Source organism: Cucurbita pepo, chromosome LG19, assembly GCF_002806865.2.
Source record: "Cucurbita pepo subsp. pepo cultivar mu-cu-16 chromosome LG19, ASM280686v2, whole genome shotgun sequence".
Classification (NCBI taxonomy): domain Eukaryota; kingdom Viridiplantae; phylum Streptophyta; class Magnoliopsida; order Cucurbitales; family Cucurbitaceae; genus Cucurbita; species Cucurbita pepo.
This window is the reverse complement of record NC_036656.1, coordinates 5,392,079-5,411,174: the sequence shown is the minus strand read 5'-3', so window position 1 is coordinate 5,411,174 and position 19,096 is coordinate 5,392,079. Positions and strand designations below refer to the sequence as shown.

The 19,096-nt window shown below is 37.2% G+C and overlaps 6 protein-coding genes across 10 annotated transcripts; 3 read left to right on the top strand and 3 right to left on the bottom strand.

The window, feature by feature from the left end:
• Positions 1-1,835: 1,835 nt before the first annotated feature.
• LOC111781673 lies at positions 1,836-2,330 on the top strand. Its single transcript, XM_023662360.1, has one exon. The coding sequence runs from the start codon at positions 1,836-1,838 to the stop codon at positions 2,328-2,330; it is 495 nt and encodes a 164-aa protein (XP_023518128.1).
• A 1,040-nt stretch (positions 2,331-3,370) lies between these two features.
• On the top strand, positions 3,371-6,296 carry LOC111782222 (ruvB-like 2). 2 transcript variants are annotated; one of them, XR_002813070.1, is made up of 3 exons: positions 3,371-4,242; positions 5,364-6,083; positions 6,207-6,296. XR_002813070.1 is itself a non-coding variant. In XM_023663049.1 (2 exons), exons 1-2 carry the CDS (start codon positions 3,494-3,496, stop codon positions 6,010-6,012), a joined length of 1,398 nt encoding a protein of 465 aa, XP_023518817.1. In that variant the 5' UTR covers positions 3,371-3,493; the 3' UTR covers positions 6,013-6,182. The 2 variants fall into 2 exon arrangements, 1 of the variants encoding a protein (XP_023518817.1); XM_023663049.1 differs by lacking the exon at positions 6,207-6,296 and having other exon boundaries at positions 5,364-6,182.
• A 1,124-nt stretch (positions 6,297-7,420) lies between these two features.
• LOC111782166 (putative glycosyltransferase 7) lies at positions 7,421-9,358 on the bottom strand. The gene has a single exon (XM_023662974.1). The coding sequence runs from the start codon at positions 8,982-8,984 to the stop codon at positions 7,620-7,622; it is 1,365 nt and encodes a 454-aa protein (XP_023518742.1). The 5' UTR covers positions 8,985-9,358; the 3' UTR covers positions 7,421-7,619.
• Positions 9,359-10,748: 1,390 nt separating this feature from the next.
• On the bottom strand, positions 10,749-12,561 carry LOC111780993 (glycosyltransferase 6-like). Of its 2 annotated transcripts, XR_002812936.1 has the most exons (2): positions 10,925-12,561; positions 10,749-10,791 (listed from the first exon to the last, which is right to left on the bottom strand). XR_002812936.1 is itself a non-coding variant. In XM_023661383.1 (1 exon), exon 1 carries the CDS (start codon positions 12,287-12,289, stop codon positions 11,003-11,005), a length of 1,287 nt encoding a protein of 428 aa, XP_023517151.1. In that variant the 5' UTR covers positions 12,290-12,561; the 3' UTR covers positions 10,874-11,002. The 2 variants fall into 2 exon arrangements, 1 of the variants encoding a protein (XP_023517151.1); XM_023661383.1 differs by lacking the exon at positions 10,749-10,791 and having other exon boundaries at positions 10,874-12,561.
• A 53-nt stretch (positions 12,562-12,614) lies between these two features.
• Positions 12,615-14,626, bottom strand: LOC111780994 (heptahelical transmembrane protein 4-like). 3 transcript variants are annotated; one of them, XM_023661385.1, is made up of 4 exons: positions 14,538-14,626; positions 14,017-14,279; positions 13,599-13,923; positions 12,615-13,466 (listed from the first exon to the last, which is right to left on the bottom strand). In XM_023661385.1, exons 2-4 carry the CDS (start codon positions 14,274-14,276, stop codon positions 12,813-12,815), a joined length of 1,239 nt encoding a protein of 412 aa, XP_023517153.1. In that variant the 5' UTR covers positions 14,277-14,279; positions 14,538-14,626; the 3' UTR covers positions 12,615-12,812. The 3 variants fall into 3 exon arrangements, with proteins under 3 accessions (XP_023517153.1, XP_023517152.1, XP_023517154.1); XM_023661384.1 differs by having other exon boundaries at positions 14,017-14,626; XM_023661386.1 differs by lacking the exon at positions 14,538-14,626 and having other exon boundaries at positions 13,599-13,868; positions 14,017-14,111.
• Positions 14,627-16,783: 2,157 nt separating this feature from the next.
• Positions 16,784-18,509, top strand: LOC111782115. Its single transcript, XM_023662911.1, has 3 exons — positions 16,784-17,462; positions 17,551-17,687; positions 18,189-18,509. Exons 1-3 carry the CDS (start codon positions 17,207-17,209, stop codon positions 18,345-18,347), a joined length of 552 nt encoding a protein of 183 aa, XP_023518679.1. The 5' UTR covers positions 16,784-17,206; the 3' UTR covers positions 18,348-18,509.
• The last annotated feature ends 587 nt before the right edge of the window (positions 18,510-19,096 follow it).

Sequence of the window (19,096 nt, the reverse complement as noted above, 5' to 3'; positions counted from 1 at the left end):
TTTATATGTTATTTGAACCAAAACTTTGTGGATTAAAACACAAGGTGATAATTATTGTACAAATCAGTTCGATACGAGTTTGGGTTCCTATTATGCTAATAAATTGTAAGTCATCTAATCATTATGTACTTTTTAGACTAGAAGACAGTTAGTTTAGCAACTTACAACATTTCAATCTATCATCATACATGTATGATTCTAAATTAACATTATAGAAAAAATGCCTTTATATATTTATGATGACACTAAATTTGATATTAGTTGAATCACACCGAACCGTATTGTTTGACTTCAAATTATTGTTACTTTTATTGAATAATTGAGGGTCGCCCCCTGCGATAGCGTATTGATCGAGTGATTTTACACAATGATTGAGCAAAATTCAATGAACACAAATTTTAAAATTAAGTAATAGTGCGTGTGGAAGGCGCTGCTGCGAAGGTTCAGCTGGAGAAGGCTTTAACGCATGGAAGAAACCAGACCGGTCAGCCGCCTCTCTTTTGTCCTTTGCCGACACAGCATCCTTAACAATCAGAAATGGCTTCTTTTTTTCTTTTTTTTTTTCTCTTATTTTTTCCTTGTAAAATTGGATTTGGAGCTTTGACTCTCATAGAAACGGGATTGAATTCTCTACTTTTTATTTCTTCATGTATTCTCCAACAAATTTGTATTTTAAATACATATTAAAATTTTAATTCTTGAAATAAAACTAGAGTATTCAAAGTTGAGTGTGGTTATTTATTTATATTTTATTTTATTTTCCAATTTCTTCTTTTGACCAATCCTGCTATCGAAACCTTTTAAAGTCTCAGTCAATGGGCATGGGACAGAAGATGGATAAGATGGGGCGTTATTTAATAATATATCAACCATCTTTTTATATCATATCTACATAATAAAATAATATCAACTTTAATATGACATGCTTTCAAATTATGGGCCTTGGGACTTTTGGGCCGATCCCCTTCTTGTTCCCACCAAAAGCCCATTAAAGACTAATTGGGCCGTTGTAATCTCACCACATAAGGCCCACAGTGTTTGGGCTTCACAGTGATTCATGTTGATAGCGAAGGGATTTTTTAAAGATTTAATTCAACTTTTTCCCCCCTTTTTAAATAATTAGTGTGAGGTCATTAATTTATTTATCCACCAACGTTATTGTACTTATCCCTTCAAAAATTATTTTAATTTTACCCACCGTTTCAACCCATCTTTATCAGTGGTCAAACTTCATTGCTTGTTTAAGGGGCATTTTTATTGTTGTTTAATTAGTTGACCTATTAAATACGAATAAATTAATAAATCTAATCCCTTAATATAATTTAAACGTCAAATATTATGACTTATTCATTATATGTAAGATAAGATATTGTCGGTATCATATATTCTTCATAGAACAACTCCAATTTCAAATAAAACAAATTAGAAGAAATGAGTTCCAATAATACTTGCATGCATCTTATACTAAAAAATAAATATTTTTAAAATATATAATTTAAAGGGTTTTGGAATTTATTTTTGTTAAAGAATTAAACTTTTGGATTATACCATTTTTGTCCACATATAACTTCAATTAAAATTTAATTTGATCGGGGTTTATTTTCAATGGTATACAAAGTCAGAGTAAGATTGAGATTAAAAATAAAAAAATCAAACAATTAGTTTAATTAGATTACAGCGATGTATATTAATTAAATAAAAAGATGCATTGGTTATAATGTATCTATATATACACGTAAACCCAACACTGCCACCATTCTCAACTCGAAGTTTCTCAATTCCCGGCGATCGGATTCTCCGACGCCTACGGCGGCGAGTGCCAAAAAGTAACAATTATGGAGCTAAAAAACGGCGGTGAAACGAAGAAGATTAGCGGAGGAAACAAGTTGAGGCAATTTGTAAAAGCCTCCGCCCGGCTTCTGTCAAAAGTCCGAGATTTTTACATCAGGAATCTGACGGACTGTTCCAACCAGCTGGATTATGTGATGGCGCTGAGTGGGCCGGTCGGTCAGATGCCGATTCATCTGCCTAAGAGCTACAGCGTGGGGTCCACTGCCTCCAGCCGCGGCGGTGGCGACGACTACGGTGAGCTTCTGAGGGCGGCGTCGACCCGAAGCTTGGAGAAGAAGGTGGAACCTGATTTGGAAATCCAAGTGGCGAGGAAATCGCCGATGGCGGAACCGAGAATCGTGCCGAGGAGTCGGAGCGTGGGGATTGGGAGAATCGATGAGGAGAAATGTTATGAATTTGAAGAGGATTTCAAGGCGGGGAATACTTGTGCGTATCCCAGAAGTAGAAGCTACGCTGTTCATAGAAGAAGGCGGGTGTAAAATTGAATTGAAAATTAAGCCCAAACAGGGTGAAATTCTTGGTCCATTTAATTCGTGTTAGAATTATAAATATGGTATTTTTGTATTTCTATTAAAAATTTATTCAATTTTAAGAAATAAAAGGAATTTAACAAATATTAAAAGCATGTAAGGACTTAGATATTGTCATCTTTAGTTTTTCGTTTCGCTTCCCCTCAAGCTTTAAAAGGCCTGCGAAGATTTTCGCACCTCTATAAATGATGGTTTATTCTCCTCTCTAACAAACCTGGAACATCCATTTGAAATAAAAATTAATTATAAAGTAAAAATAATATCTATCCGTAACAATTTAATATTTTTCATGAATCTGAAAATAAGCAATCCCACTGCAATTAAGTTTTCTTCATTTGGAAAAATATTATATACTTTTATATCTAATTGCAATTAATTTTTTAGTACAAATTATATATATATATATATATATATAATTCAACTTTTGAAAAATTAAAATTCACTAAAATTGACTATTTCCGTAAATTAAAGTCTAAACTATTTCGAATTCTTAAAAAAAAAATTAAGTTGACTCTTTCTATAAATCAAAGTCCAACAATATAGATTTGATATGATGTATACACACCCAAAATGTCATTATTTAAAGCTTTTAAAATTTTCATATTTTGTTTTTAAATTATTTGAAAGATTAAAGGTCAAAGTAGAATATATAGAAGGAGAATTTAATATGAATATGAATATTTACTTCTACACTCATAAATGAAAGATTATTAAAATAATCAAAGTTTATAACTAAATTGAAATTTTTTGTTCCCATATTCCCTAAGATTTCAAAATAATAAATATAAACCGTAAACTTTATATTTTTTTTATAATTTATTGGAAGTTATTTAAAAGTTTATTAAATATTAAATTATTTGATCAAAATTAAATTTTTAGAAATATATTAAACAAATTATTTGTATTAAACTTATAATTTAAGAAATAATATAATTTGTACAAAAATGATACATTGACTCAATTTGTATGCTCCTTTGACATGATTACCCTCCAAGCGTCAATTGAGAAATGTTTCTTTGAGCTTGCAAAACCCTGAACCCTGAACCCTAACCCTAGCGCTCTGTTCCGCTTCCTTCTGCAATCCAAGCAAATTACCAGCATCCTCTCTTACCATGGCAGAGCTGAAGCTTTCGGAGAGCCGAGACCTAACGCGAATCGAGCGCATTGGGGCGCACTCTCACATCCGCGGCCTTGGCCTTGATTCCTCTCTTGAACCACGGGCCGTTTCGGAGGGAATGGTTGGCCAAACCGCCGCTCGGAAGTCCGCAGGTGTCATTCTTCAGATGATCAAAGAAGGAAAAATTGCCGGTCGGGCTGTTCTCCTCGCTGGTCAGCCAGGTACTGGCAAGACTGCAATTGCAATGGGCATGGCTAAGTCCCTTGGCCTTGAAACTCCTTTCGCAATGATGGCTGGCAGTGAGCTCTTTTCTCTGGAAATGTCCAAAACTGAAGCCTTGATGCAGGCCTTTCGTAAAGCTATTGGCGTCCGAATAAAGGAAGAAACCGAAATAATTGAAGGAGAGGTCGTTGAGGTTCAAATAGACAGGCCAGCGGTTGCCGGGGCAGCGTCGAAAACCGGGAAGCTTACTCTGAAAACGACAGACATGGAGACTGTATATGATTTGGGGGCGAAGATGATTGAAGCATTGGGGAAGGAAAAGGTGCAGAGCGGCGATGTTATTGCGATCGATAAAGCATCCGGAAAAATTACTAAGCTAGGGAGGTCCTTCTCTAGGTCCAGGGATTACGATGCAATGGGTCCTCAGACAAAGTTTGTGCAGTGCCCCGATGGCGAGTTGCAAAAGCGGAAGGAGGTTGTGCATTGTGTCACGCTCCATGAGATAGATGTTATCAATAGCAGGTTATTCTACATTCCCTTCAAAATTTAAACCATTTTATCGAATTATGGGTCTTGAAATCGTCCTTCTCGTATAATGATTGATGTCTGCAAATTTTTGGCACTTATGATGGTAGGATTGAAATATTTTGAAAGGTTTAGTTTGTTTAAAGTTATAAGTAATTGAGAATCGGGATTGTGTATCGAATTCCCTTTGATGGTTCATGAAGTTCTCGTTTGCTGAATTGTTATTGCGAACTATGCAACGGGGTGGTAACAGCAATGCATTATTTTTCAGCTATACGACCAAAACCACACTAATACATTGCAGCTGGATGTTTTTGCGTAGTGGTTGGTTTTATTGTATGGATTTTTTCTTCTCCAAAAGGGGGAAAAACTAAACTAACGAAGTTTTGAACTTTATATAGGGTTATTCAGCTTCTGCATCTTACATTCTTTTTTGTAATTGATGCAAATTTGATTCTGCTTTCACTTGTCAAGTTGACATAAGGCTTCCTTTTTTGCACTTATGCTTTCACTTATCATGAAATGTCTATAATATACCAATGTTGGGGTGTCTCTGGTTTTTGTTTCCCCAAAAGCTACCTTCCTTAGTTCCCAGACCAACTTTTGTAAGCACATCTAGCTTAGTGAGCTTAGGTGACATCGACCTATTCTTGTTGTTAATTTTCCCTTCACTACTACTAGTCAAAATGTAGTTTGTCCTGTCTCAATTTTAGTTATTTCAAGGAGCTTTGAGGGATTCAATGAATGAGCTCTGTTTCACATGACCTAGTGTTCGACCAGATTACTATATCATATAATATTGCCATGGTCTCTACCCTCGGTTACATGCGTATATTGTATGTTTCAAGCCATTGATCTTTCTTTTCTCCCTTGGTGTTTTTGAGGATCGGAAGAATTGAATTACGTACCGACGTTGTGTAAGACATAGTTTTGGGCAATTTGTTTGTGACTGCTTTTCTCCACTCAAGCATAATGTCTTTTCTCTACTCCCGACTTTAAGTTGGTTATCACATCTATTCTTTCTTGTTCATGATGTAACTTGGCTATGTTATAAGTTCATTATTTGCCTTTGGGTTTTTCTGGGATTTATGTTCTCATTTTACTGTCCTTATCTCCAGAACACAAGGTTTCTTAGCTCTATTCACCGGTGATACTGGAGAAATTCGAGCTGAAGTAAGGGAACAAATAGATACCAAAGTGGCTGAGTGGAAGGAAGAAGGCAAGGCCGAGATAGTTCCAGGTGTCCTCTTTATTGATGAGGTTCATATACTTGATATTGAGTGCTTCTCTTTTCTTAATCGTGCGTTGGAGAATGAGATGGCTCCAATCCTTGTCGTTGCTACTAACAGAGGGATTACCACAATTCGAGGAACTAATTACAAATCCCCTCACGGGATTCCTATTGATCTTCTTGATCGTCTACTTATAATTTGTACTCAACCTTATACCGAGGATGAAATACGAAAGATTCTAGATATTAGATCTCAAGAGGAAGATGTGGAAATGTCTGAAGAGGCAAAGAGACTTCTGACCACAATTGGCGTAGAAACATCACTAAGATATGCCATCCATTTAATCACAGCAGCTGCTCTGGCATGTCAGAAACGAAAAGGGAAGGTTGTGGAGATGGAGGACATAAATCGTGTCTACCATCTGTTCTTAGATGTCAAGAGATCAACTCAGTACCTGATGGAGTACCAAAATCAATACATGTTCAACGAATTGGGAGATGACGAAGAAGATGATTCTAATGCTATGAACCCTTGACATTTCCGTAGAAGAATTTTGGAGGCTATATTACCTGGTTGATTATTCAGTGGCTATCTTTCTTCATCAGTGTAAGATGTATATCTAATTTTCATGCTTGATGCTTACTGCTATTGTTTTCTGTATCATTGAGACTGTTTAGATTCTTATAGATATTTCTTGTCATGTAACTCGTGATTGATATTATTTCTCAGAAGAAGAGTTCACAAGATCAAGTATTCAGGTTAATTCACCCAGTCGAATTACTTGCATTTATACCCAATTTATACGACGGTTGGCTTCTACTTCGAGGGCCACAGCATTAATGTCACCCCATCAATTTATATTTTACAACAATAATGTATTTAGATCTTTGAAGCATTATAGTAACCGACACACTAAAAATTGATATTGAATTATTGCATGCCGATACTATATCCTCTCTCTCCTTATATATACATATTATTTAATTCGAAGGCATTAGTATTGTCATTCTCATTGTGCAACATTTTGTATCATAATTATTTAATTCATTGATGTTAACAGTAGTACTAGGCTTGCTCATTATAGAACCATAAGTGTGGTACGTAAACTTATTAATTAATGCCTTATTTCTAGAAATTCAAATTCAAATACAATTGGATTCAATTTCAAATCAATGATTGTAGCATGGGGCTCACATAGAGAAAGCTAAAATTAAGCTCATTCCCACATACCTCTAATAAAACAATTCAATCATCTATCTCTATCATATCCTATGTTTTAATGTCTTTTTAAAACAAACTTCCTATCAAATCCAATTTTTAATTAAAAAAAAAAAAAAAACTGTCGGACGTTCTTGATAAAGTGAGGAATGGGACATGTCAATGTGACATATGGCTAAGGTTACTTCGAGATAACATTCATTGTATTGCTTATTTATTCTTACTCTTCATATTTTGTTGTCATATAAATATGTATTTCCTGTTTCTTAGGTCGTTGTGGCTTATATCTTACGACATATGGCAAACGTGTCGGTACTCTTCGAAATTAAGCTGATGGAATAATAGTATTAACAATTTTAATTCCAAAAAGAAAGAAAGAAAGATTAATCTCGCATGCACCACCCGACAATATGATGCTTCAATTAGACAAAAGTTGGGTAAATGGTAGAAAAATCTTATCTTTCTATTTTTTTATTTTATTTTTTTTTAGCAAAAGAAAAAGAAAAAAGAGGAAATTATCCTTCAATCATGCCATAAGTTTATGCGGAGTATTAAAATCAAATACCATAGTGACCCACTTTTCAAAAGCATCGCCATAATCCCTGGGAAAGCAAATCAAACTAAAATCATGTCTCCCCTTTAATTACTCTTTGATTAACCACTTTAATTTAAGCATAAACAACCAAATTTGTTATCCCTTTTGTCCCATTCCTTTTCCAATAATCTGCAAATCCCTTTCTAATTTGATTCAAATTATTCAAAACCCAACTAATCATAGCTCTAATTTGGCTGATTAAGATAAAAAGACTCCAAATTTGACTCAAAACCCAAAATATGAACACACTGTTAAGAGATCACGACAAGTCTGTATTACTTTAAGAACGGTAATATCCATACCTTTGTCTTTTGTGTTTACACGACAATCTAGGCAGGGTAATCATAAGGAACTTCAGAGACGGAGGGATCCAGTGCATCCGGATGCACGAAACCATACTTTCTAAGCACTTGATTATCCGCGAAATTCAAAGCTTTACGCATCCCATCCCAACAAGATCCACCAGAATACATCTGATTATGATCCCCACTGCAAGGTTGACACCCTGTGAAGTGTGTGATAAAAGGCCTTCTCCAACTCCCTTTCCCGTTTCCAGCATCTTTCAAATACTTCTCCCTAAACGCACCGTATTGCTCGCTCACCTTCTCCGCGTGTCGCCGCCGGAGCTCCCCTGCTCCTTTCTCCATCTCCGTGTACTTCCCGGTGATGTTATCAAATGTCGTCACGATCTCCTCCCAATACCCTTCGAAATAGTATTCCGCTTCTAAGTAAATCTTGTCCGCCCATTTCTCTTTCTCTTTGTACAGTAAATAAACTAGGCCCGTCTGATCGTCTGACTCCGGGAACAGCTTGTCCGGGATCGTCGATTTCAGAATCTGTCCCCACTTCTCGTAATTGGGCGTTTGTGGGCCCATGCTGGCCCACACGTCCATAAAGTCCATGGACCACTGACAATTTCTGATGAGAAACACGCCGGCGTTGAGCCCTGTCCAGCTTTTCCGATCATAAATCAGGTGAGCCCAACCATGGACGATAAGGTTGTGGTTTTTGTAACGTTCGAGTGGGAGCTTGAATTCCATGTCGGTGAACATCGCATCCGAGTCAACCCACCAGATCCACTCGGCCTCTGGGTGAGCTATCATCGCCGCTCGAACCACCGGCAGCTTCGCCCAATACGCGAACATTTCCGGCTGTAGCAGCGCGTTGTTGTAGAAGATATCATAGCCATGGATTCGGCAGTAATCGACTTTATTCTTAAAGAATCTCAGAAGCAAGTGGTCTCCGATGGGGTTTCGGCACGGCGCCGGCTGCGACGCCGTTAAAAGAAGCACTCTCTCCCCAGCACCGGAAGCAAAGGAGGGATGCCGCTTCAGCCACTGTCGGCGCTTCTCATCCCAATTCTTCATCGGCTTCTGGATGGAGTAGCTTAATTTGGGATCATCATAGAAGGTAACATCCGGCGGGTCGTAGGCCAGAGAAGGACCCCTATGGCAACCCTGCGAAGACGAAACATCTGAAGGAGGGTTCAATTGGGCGTTAATGGAGTCAAAATCAGAGGGGTTAATAGAAGGGGTAATGAAGGACCAAAGGGTCCAGACGAGAAGCAGAGCAACCAATGCGCCGCCAAGGAAGAGAAACCCATCGGCGAGACAGGCAGAGGCCTTATGGCGGAGAGTGGGTTTAGCCATGGGAGAAGAAGAGGTCTGAGACTTGGAGAAGTCGGGGGCAACCATGGCGCTTTAAAAGTGGTTGGGTTAGGGAATTAAAGAAGGGAACATGTGAGTGAGTGAGTGAGTGAGGGAGCAGAGAGTGAAGAACCGTAAGTTTGTGGAAGAGGAAAGCGTCGGTTTAGAAACGGTGGAAATTGCAGGAAAGGCTGAAATTAGGAACAGCGGCGAGGAAATGAAGTGCGTGAAGAGCGTCAGAGGTGGCGCCCTACGTGTTTGGCTACGTGTCCATTGGGCTCTGTTTATACCCTAAAGGACCGGATTTCCCGCTTGCATTTGGGAAGACGGAAAAATCTTCGACGGACTCCGTTTCAAAACCAACCGACTACACGCTGCCATGTGTAATATGTGACTTAACTTTTTACTATTGCTGTTCTGTCCTTGTCACGTTTTTTTCACAGATTTCTACTTTATTGCAAATAGTTTTTTATTTTTTTAAATTTCACTAATTATTTAAATATTTTCAATTTATGGTATATAAATAAGGATAAAACAAATCCAAAAAGATTAAATAGTTTTTTTTTTTTTTTTTTTTTTTTTTTTTTTTTTTTTTTTTTTTTTTTTTTTTTTTTTTTTTTTTTTTTATGTACTTTTAAGACGGATAAATAATTTAATTGTTAATTGAAGGAGTTGAAATGGGTTTAGCAAATTTGGTTCATAAAAATGTATTTTTGCAAAATATATAAGCTTGAAAGCCATTTATAATTCTTAATCATACTTCACTATAGTATAAAAGTTTTTTAATATAAAATTATGGGAAGGGAATTTTAGAATGGAAATAGTGAATCATACCAACCCAAGAAAATAAAATTAAAAGCTTATCGTTGTCTTCGAAGAGACGAACAAATTTTGTTTCTTTCTTGTAAAGACAAAATTTAAATTTTGGAATTACAAACTCGAAAATGTTTCAATTTTATATAGAATTTAAATATAGTTGATTTTCGAGATATATATATATATATATATATATATATATATTGAAGATAAAATCGTGACTATGAAATAAGAAGAATTGTATATACACAATTTGATACTTAAGTTAGTGTTGAGGATTGTTGGGAGTGAGTCCCGTGTTGGTATGAGGCTTTTTTAGGGTTTTGTAAGTAAAGAAATACATTTTTATTGGTACGAGACTTTTTAGGGATAATATTATACTATTGTGGAGAATTTTGATTCCTAGTTTAAACCACCTTTAATAATATTTTCATAATTTATTTATACAAAGATTAGCCGGTTTCATTTACATTCATTTGAATTAGTCTAGAAAAAATTTGCACTGGACATCGTCTAAGCTTCAATGGGTCATGGGAGTACAAGACGTACACCTACATATGTTGACTCGACCCACTTCAACTTAATTTGAGTCGACTTGACCAACCTAATTTGAGCTAGACTTTTTGTTCAATAATGTAGGAGTGAACATTGGTTGGAGAGGGTAACGAAGCATTATAAGAATATGAAAAACTGTCTGTAGCATGTGTGTTTTAAAATCTTGAGAAAGTTCATAAGAAAAGTCCAAATAAGACAATATCCGCTAAGTGAACTTGGATGGTAGCAAATAATCGTTATAATTTTGTCCAAATTTACCTAATAACACTTTAATAACAAATTTGTTGAATATTTTTATAAAACTTTAAGGGATGGAACTGTTACATGTTACAGTTTTTTAACATTCCAATAATGTGGAGGAATAATATAAAAAGAAATTTCCAATCTTTTTAGGGCACCAAACAAAAAAATTAAATACGCACCATATGTAAATGTACAATTGTCTGTCTGAAAAAAGCAGCCGACCATGCTTGTGCTGGATGCCCTAACGACCCAACGCCGACGCATTTCTCAAAATAAAAGCAAAAGCAAAAGCAAAATTATAATTAAAATATGAATAAAAAAAAAACAAAAAACAAAAAACAAAAGTAGCTATTTAAGGTAGAGTTGACACATACATATTGTAACCAATGTTAATATCCTCGAAACATTCGCCTAAGCAAAACATTTTAAACAACGTTAAAGGTAGAAGTCTCTCATTGGTGGATGATATTAGTATGGGGATAATCAAACGGTACAGAATAAACAGCCGACGAATCCAAATCCTGGTGCAAGAAACCATACGTGCGAAGCACCTGATTATCAGCGAAATTCAAAGCCCTTCCCATCTCCTGCCAACACGTGTCTCCATCATACATGGGATTATGATTTCCACTACACGGCTGACAACCCGTGAAATGCGTTACGAACGGTCTCCGACCGGCCCCACTTCTAAGTCCGGCTTTCTTAATAACCGGTTCTCTGAGACCCCCATAGAACCGGCTCACTCTCTCTGCGTGTCTCCTCCTCAAACTAGGCTCGCGTTTCTCCATCTCCGTGTACTGGGCGGTGATGTTATCATACCACCCTACCATACCAATCCAGTACGACTCCAAATAATACTCCCCTTCTAAATAAACCTTGTCCGCCCATTTCCTTCCTTCCATCGAAATCAAATAAATCAGAGCCGACTGATCGTCCGGAAGCGGAAATGGCTTGTCCTTAAACGTCGTCGTTAGAATTGGGCCCCATTTTTTGTAATCAGGAGATTGGGGGCCCATTTTGGCCCATGAGTCCATTAAGTCCATGGACCATTGACAATTTCTAATCAGGAATACTCCAGCATTCAGGCCCGTCCAGCTTTTATTATCTCCTTTCTCGTAGACCATACTGGGCCAACCGTGAACCACCAGGTTGTGATTCTTGTATCGCTCGATTGGAATCTTGAACTCCATATCTGTGAACACTGCGTCCGAGTCCATCCACCAGATCCACTCCACTTCTGGATGGGCCATCATTGTGGCTCGGATGATTGGGAGCTTGGCCCAAAACGAGTCCATTTGAGGCTGTAAGTATGCGTTGTTGTAGAAAATATCGTAGCCGTGGATTCGGCAGTGGTCCATCTTGTTCTTCAAAAGTCTAAGAAGAAGGTGATCGCCGATTGGGTTCTTGCACGTCGCCGGCTGTGATCCGGTCACCATCAATATCCGCTCGTCTGCTCCAGCGGCGAGACGGCGGTGGTGATTGAGCCATGCTTTCCGTTTATGGTCCCAATTCTTTATTCGTCTCTCGATCGAGTAACTGAGTTTCGGGTCGTCGTAGAAGGTTTGATCCGGCGTGTCAATCTCGTCGACGAATCGATCTCCGGCCGTAAACGCATAAGTTGGAAGCTTAAATATAGAGGTAGAGGAGAGGCTAGAATTAAAGAGGAAAAGCAGAAATGCTCCTCCAAGAAGGAGAAAGACATTACAGGACAACCAACGAATTCTGCTCTGTAAAGCCATGGAGAAACTTGAAACTTCATTTGAAAGTGTTTATGCGTTAGAATTTATTCGCCCATTGTTTTAATTGTCAAATGGCATTTCGGGAAAGTAGAATGATAAGATTTGTTGGCAAATCAATAGAGATTCGAGGGAAATCAATAAGGTTCCTCAAAAGGGTGGGCTGAGCCGTTTCTGACAGAACGCTGGCCGGAAAGGAAAAAGATCACGATTTAAACACACCCAGAGCCATATATGGCAACATAATTATGCATTTCTTGTATTCGGACAATATTTGGGGCTAAAAATAAAAAATAAAAATAAAATTTTATTGATTTGAATTATTATATACGTAAGCCTCGACTGCATCAAATATGTATTTTATGATTTCATGATAGGCCGAGCGTGAGGATTCTCATATTTTCTCAAGCTAGCTCTGACCTTACAGTGGTGGCAGTATCCTAGTCCGGCTAAATATTACATGGGGATACATTTTGAAAATAATCAACTACATTTCAACAGGCTAAATCTTTGTTGAAATTCTATTCTAACAACCTTGCAGGTCACGCCATTTGAGGTAAATCAGTCCTGCACGATAATGAGTATATGCCCCAGCGACTACTAAGACGTGGAATAGTTGGTGGCTGTGGCCAGCAATGTCGAATTTTCCAGGCATCCATCGCTCCGGAATCCTTGCTGCATAAACGAGTGCTCCAACCCCATAAAATATGCCCATCAGTATCTCATACCCTGTTGTGTGGAGTGCTTCGGGCAAGCCCCAGAACAGGATAAGTTTGTGCAGAATAGGGGCGATCCCGCACAACCCCATGCCAAGGAAAAGGGATGCCCGAAAAGTGCGATACTCGGGGGATTGAAACATTGGCAGCAAAGATACTAAGATGGTTGCAATTCCCACGAGGGTAATGAACCCCATATAGAGACTGCAAAAGAAGGGATAGCACATGAAGGTGTAGTAAACGGGAGGGTAGAAGGAGGTAGATATAAGGGCTGCAATTCCGGCATAGTCCAGCCTTAGCATTATGTATGAGAGACGCTCGGAGTGGCAGGAAAGAAGGTGGCATGAGCTGCTAGCAAGCAGGCAAAACATGGCTCCACCCAAGAATGCAAAGAAAGGCCACCGAGTAATTGGTCTCATAGCTACTGGTGCAATCATGTTGGCAACTTCCTCCTTCATGCTACTCTGGATTAAACCAAAAAACAACAACAGAGAAAATAATCAGTTCATAGCAGAACAAATCTAGTTGCAGTATTGCAAAGTCTGAGAACTTGCAAGCAAATCATTAACAATGATTGTACCAAACATAGAGGTTACCAGAACATAGTCATTCGTTTGATTTCCGAGGGAGAATCGCTCCGGTAAACAATTGTATAGAAGCTCCACAACACGCCAGCTACACAGTGATGAAAGCATATCCATGGAAGGCAATGCAGTCTTTAACTCCTCCCTTAATAACTGCAGATCAGGTAGATGAGGCAAGGAAGGAAGGCACGTCAAGAGTTCTGCTTGCAATTTGTGGAGATCAGCATTTTTCAACACCTCAGGCAAATGTTGAAGAGGATGAATGTCAACAACGTCAGGAATCTTTGTTGCAGTATATATGGTCAAGGAGAGAAAGAGGAAAAATCCAATCAAATGCCTAAAACACACAGTATTGAAGTGAACAACAGGTCAAATTCATTGCATATCTTCTTCAATGTTATGAAAAAACAGACTCCCAGAAAAGGCTTACGTCCAAACATTAAGAGTCTCATTGTGTATGGAGAAGATGCTGAGCAGTGTCTGCTTCAATGGCCAATCAGCGCGGTAATGACCAAGAATGAATTCGTTATCCCTCAAGTAGGCTGGTAAAGCATGGTACTCAACCAACTGATACTTGACCTTCTTCCAAAGTTTTTTCCCCTTCCCATCCTTCGAGAAGTACCTTTGATGGCACTCCATTGATTCAGCAGAGGTCTTAAATTTCACAGTCATTTCCTCATACGCATCCATCCCCTACTCAACCAAATGAACAACACGCTTTGATCGATAACCAAACCTATGTTCTTCCTCTCAAGCCAATCAATTCAAAATAGTAACAAACAATTGAAAATTGCCTCAAACAACACCATAAACCTCTTATTTCGCATCGTCATATGACAATCCAAATCTTGAAATCGATTAAATCAAAATGCAAAACACAGGTAAAAATTAGACGCCAAAACGCGATGAATCAAAACGCCGAGAATTGCAGAAGAAAGAAAGGGAAATTACGAAGAATTGGAAGAAGGGCAGCAGAATAGAGATGCCCAGAAGCAAACCCTGGCCCCCTCCAGCAGCAGCAAGGGAAAAAAAAAAAAAAAAAAACTNCTGCAACAAGGAGAAGACGATGAAGTTAGAAAGGAAAACAACAAAAACAATGTACGAAAGTAGGTGAAAACAAGAAATGTAACCACAAAATTACGAAGGGGGAAGGGTCCCGTAGATGATTTTCCGATGTGATGTTGGAGACCCCCACGAGAAGAGAGAGCTTCGAGTTCAACGAAAATGAATTTATATGGCGCAACCTACAAAACGAGAGAGCGAGGGAGAGTGATTCGTTGGCGAGATGCGAAGATGCCGCCGAGTCCCCAAATTGGGTGGCGCCACTTCAATTCCTCCTCAACAGAACCGCACAATTTGACTGACCCCTTTTTGTCCCTTCCTTTTTCTAAAAAAAATATATATATTAGTGTCGTGATTACGACATTTATCTATTTTTATTATTATCTATTGTTATTTTTTAGATAAGAATGAGATGCCGTGATTAAAACAATTTTTAAGAATAACAACCAAACAAACAAAATCGGTTAATTAAATTACTCCATAAAAATAATTTAAAACGAAAAGTGGGATTTTATATTATTTTTATTTATTTGGATAAGGTGGGGCTTCCACTTGTATGTTGACTTGGAATTGGCAGTTTTAAATAAGGCAATCTTTATTGTTATTTTTGTAATTATTTAGTGGCTGAAAGTACATTGGAACCGTGCTCTGTCGCATCCAGAATTAAACTGGCCGTATTCGAAAATATCGACGGCCTTGATAAACCCGGTTTTAAAGAAACTGGGCTTCTACGAACTCTTAGGCCCAACAAATGCATTTTAAAAGCCCAATCTTGGTTTAGAGTTTCATTACCAACATGCCCAAACAAGAATCCACGAAAATATATTGAAAGAAAATATTTATAAATTTATTTTCCATAATCTAACATTTACAATTATGCTCATTTAAAATTTTAAAAAGTACATACCATTTGTTTATTTTTTTATTATTTTATCAGTTTTTTTTTTCTTCATAATTACCTTTATTTTGATTTGAAAGTTTTGCTTATGGGATAAGAATTAGCTTGAAATTAAAATAATATTGTATCAAGAGCCACGTGCATAGCTTTATTATCGTCAAAATATTCTGTAAATATTTATTTTGTATGGTATAATAACGTATAAAACTCAACAAATATTATATTAGTTTTAAGTTTTGTAATATTACATCTATTTTGTTAATAAAAAAAAATGAAAAAATAAAATTGATATGTACTTAGTTGAAGTTATAATTTACACATTGCAGCCACGGCCATTCACATATAGATCGATTAATGATGGCATCACGGAACACCGGCAGACGCGTTTGTGTGTTCGGCGTTGAAAAATCTTAGTCAATATGGTTGGGAGTTGACTTTTTTTGTTAATACGTTTCAATAAGAAATTGGAAGGTTTTAATGATTATTTCTTTTTTCTTGTTTGGTAAAATAACATTTTCTAGATGCCTAACTAAAAGAACGCGTGTGCACGAGGAGGGATTCATAAAATTTCATTTCTATCCTTAAATATTACAATTATAAATAAATTTTATGTACATTCAAAAGCTATTCACACCGAACAAACTCCTCTACACTTTTAAAAGTTATTGCAAGATATTTAATCTTTGTTCCATTTTTATAAGTTCTTGGATTCATGAGACTAGTTATGAAAGTTTATACGTCTAATATAATCGAAGACCTTGATATTGTTCAGTTTGAACATAAACTCTCATCACTTCTAGTTTGATGTACTTATGAACTCGCACCAAACCATTTTCAACCTAATAAACACTATTTAAATTTCACAAAAACATAGTAATTAATGAAATAATTATAACATCACATTGGATTAATATTTTTCACAAGGGTAAAAGGGAAAAGAGAGGTGAAAGGGTAGGCGTAGCGCACGTGTCTTGGCGTAGGCAGAATAGGTTGGAATCAACCGTCAACTTTGAGTCCCATCCCAAAATTAAGTGCCACGTCAGCTTTCTATTCTGAAAAAAAAAAAAAAAAAAAAAAAAAAAACCNCCGGTCCTCGGGGCTAACTCTGACCGTCCCTGAATCCTGAGGTCAGAAACTCAGAATTAAAGAGATGGAATTAAAGTTTCAACCTCCTTTTTGATGAACAAAATCAATATTAATATTAAAATAAATACACATCTCCCGATCAGAGAGTGGGTTTTGCAGATCTTACACGTTTTGCGCAGATAGAGCTTTGAGTTCGTACTCCAATATTACGTTCCTTCTGATCCCATTATAAGTACCCATTACCCAACTCACCAACTTCATTCCATTCTCCCCTGTTTTTTTTTCTCTTTCCCTCAATTTTAAATTAATAAACCTTCTGGAATTCATTTTCTCTCCCGCATTAACCCTCTTCGCTGATCTGGAAAACGTCACGTCCTTTCTTCAGAACCGAGATTCTTAACGTGCGTCGTGGAGAGGGTAATCAAGGATACCGTCAGTCCTCACACTTCTTTACTCAATTTTTCATAATCTCCTTCCTCTCCTCTCTTTCATACCCTAAAACCACTGCTCTTCTCCTTAAAAAACTACACCACTTGGAATTGTTTACTTGGGAGATTAGATAGCTACAAACAAAATGGGGAACTGCCAGGCGGCGGAGGCGGCGACGGTGGTCATTCAACACCCTGGGATTAATCCCAAAATCGAGAGGATTTATTGGTCCGTAAGTGCACACCAGATCATGAACACCAACCCTGGCCATTACGTTGCGCTGGTTGTTACCTCGTCCACTTTGAAGACCCAAAATGGTACCCCGATTAAGCAGCTCAAACTCCTCCGCCCTGATGACACGCTTCTTATCGGCCATGTCTATCGTCTCATCACCTTCGAGGGTAATTCTTCATATTTCTCAAATATTTATTAAAAAAAAAAAAAAAAACAATATTTTAGTTGCATTTGTGCTTGTTTCTTTTGGTTCAGATGTATTGAAGGAGTTTGCTGCAAAGAAATGCGTGAAACTGGGGAAATTGCTTAAAGAGGGAGGAGCACTCTCGAAAAAGGACACAGATTCTGCTTCAAATCCAAATTCAAATTCTAAATCCCAAAATTACATGAAGGTAATCGAATACCCATTAACCTTAATCATGCTCCAAATCCCCAAAAGTTGATTTATATAATTTCATTTTCATGATTACACTCTGATTAAAACCAAAAATCAAAAGAAAAAAAAAAAAAAAAAAAAAAAAAAAAAAAAANAACAAAACAAAAAGCTGTTTTTCTGTATAAAGAAGTATCTGAAAATGGTTTGAAATTTAAGGCCACGGATATCAAGGGAAATGCCTTTTATGGGCTACTTCATGAAGCTTGTCAGAAATTTAAGTAAGCTGTAGAGCGGTAGAGTGCAGAGGTATTCAATTATATATCATCAAGTCAAACGTATATAGTTTGCTAATGGGGTTTTGCCTGTATTTTAAATATATTTATTGTCTCGCTTTCGCTGTCTCCTTTGGTCCATATCAATATCTTCAGGAAAACGTGAACATTATTCCCACTTCTTCGTCTTATTGGGGTCAAATCCAAACGTGCTGCTGATATAATTATTTTGAATATATGGTCAGGCGGAGCAGGAGGGGGGCCGTCGCCTGGAAAACAGAGACGCCGGCAGCAGCAGTGGAGGAAGAGGCGGAGGAGGACACAGAGGCATGGGTAGGCATTACGGTGGTGGGGGTCAATGGCGGCCAGCCTTACAGAGCATTGCAGAAGTTGGAATTAATTGAAGAATTAAAAAAAAAGAAAAAGAAAAAGAATAATTAGCGGGTGAAGTTGGCGTCCAAATCCAATCTCTATCTTTATACATTAATATTTTAATTTCGTCCAAAGTTTGTACCCTTTTTTCATTTGGAAATTAGTGTACGGAGCTTAATTATTCGTAATCACCATTAAATTATCTGTTAATTATGTTCTTTTCGCTTTAAACGAGTGGGGCCATATGCCACGTTGGATACTGTTTTTAAAATTGTCGAGTATTATGGAAATAATTTGTTTTTATTAACCAGTATCAACATCCCTGCTTATATAAGGGTGGCTATCAAGTCAATTAATTTTATCATTTTTGCCAACTTTTAACTAATTTTCATGAAGGTATAGGAGTAGTTAGAGTCAACTAAGAACCACAAACTTTTGGACATTTTGAATAGTTAAAAATAACGTATGTTTAAGTTAAATTATATATTGTACTAAGAAAAAGTTTAATGTTTTAACCGCACATTTTTTTTACTAGGAAAGAAGTGACGATTGTACAACCAAGTGGTGCATAGTGTTTACCATACCGAAAAAGAAATTACTTTCACCTCGTCTTTGGTTAACTGGACTCTTAAGTATAAAACTCATATCTCTTGGGCTCAATGAGGCTCTAAACTTTGGCAAGTTTGGCTTGAACTAATGAGCCAATAACTAATGGTTGTAAGTCCCATGAATAAAGTTGTAAATTGTAAGGAAACGCAAAATGGAAGGTGAAGGAAAAAGA

What these genes read in the sequence shown, in the direction of transcription:
- LOC111781673 (XM_023662360.1), top strand. Translation starts at nt 1,836, where the DNA reads ATGGAGCTAAAAAACGGCGGTGAAACGAAGAAGATTAGCGGAGGAAAC.
- LOC111780994 (XM_023661384.1), bottom strand. Translation starts at nt 14,276, where the DNA reads ATGGATGCGTATGAGGAAATGACTGTGAAATTTAAGACCTCTGCTGAA. An exon ending in GAGACTCTTAATGTTTGGAC is followed by an intron (nt 13,924 to 14,016) that starts GTAAGCCTTTTC and finishes TGTGTGTTTTAG; the next exon opens with GCATTTGATTGGATTTTTCC. An exon ending in AAACGAATGACTATGTTCTG is followed by an intron (nt 13,467 to 13,598) that starts GTAACCTCTATG and finishes GGTTTAATCCAG; the next exon opens with AGTAGCATGAAGGAGGAAGT.
- LOC111782115 (XM_023662911.1), top strand. Translation starts at nt 17,207, where the DNA reads ATGGGGAACTGCCAGGCGGCGGAGGCGGCGACGGTGGTCATTCAACAC. An exon ending in TCGTCTCATCACCTTCGAGG is followed by an intron (nt 17,463 to 17,550) that starts GTAATTCTTCAT and finishes CTTTTGGTTCAG; the next exon opens with ATGTATTGAAGGAGTTTGCT. An exon ending in AATCCCAAAATTACATGAAG is followed by an intron (nt 17,688 to 18,188) that starts GTAATCGAATAC and finishes ATATATGGTCAG; the next exon opens with GCGGAGCAGGAGGGGGGCCG.
- LOC111782166 (XM_023662974.1), bottom strand. Translation starts at nt 8,984, where the DNA reads ATGGTTGCCCCCGACTTCTCCAAGTCTCAGACCTCTTCTTCTCCCATG.
- LOC111782222 (XM_023663049.1), top strand. Translation starts at nt 3,494, where the DNA reads ATGGCAGAGCTGAAGCTTTCGGAGAGCCGAGACCTAACGCGAATCGAG. An exon ending in ATAGATGTTATCAATAGCAG is followed by an intron (nt 4,243 to 5,363) that starts GTTATTCTACAT and finishes CCTTATCTCCAG; the next exon opens with AACACAAGGTTTCTTAGCTC.
- LOC111780993 (XM_023661383.1), bottom strand. Translation starts at nt 12,289, where the DNA reads ATGGCTTTACAGAGCAGAATTCGTTGGTTGTCCTGTAATGTCTTTCTC.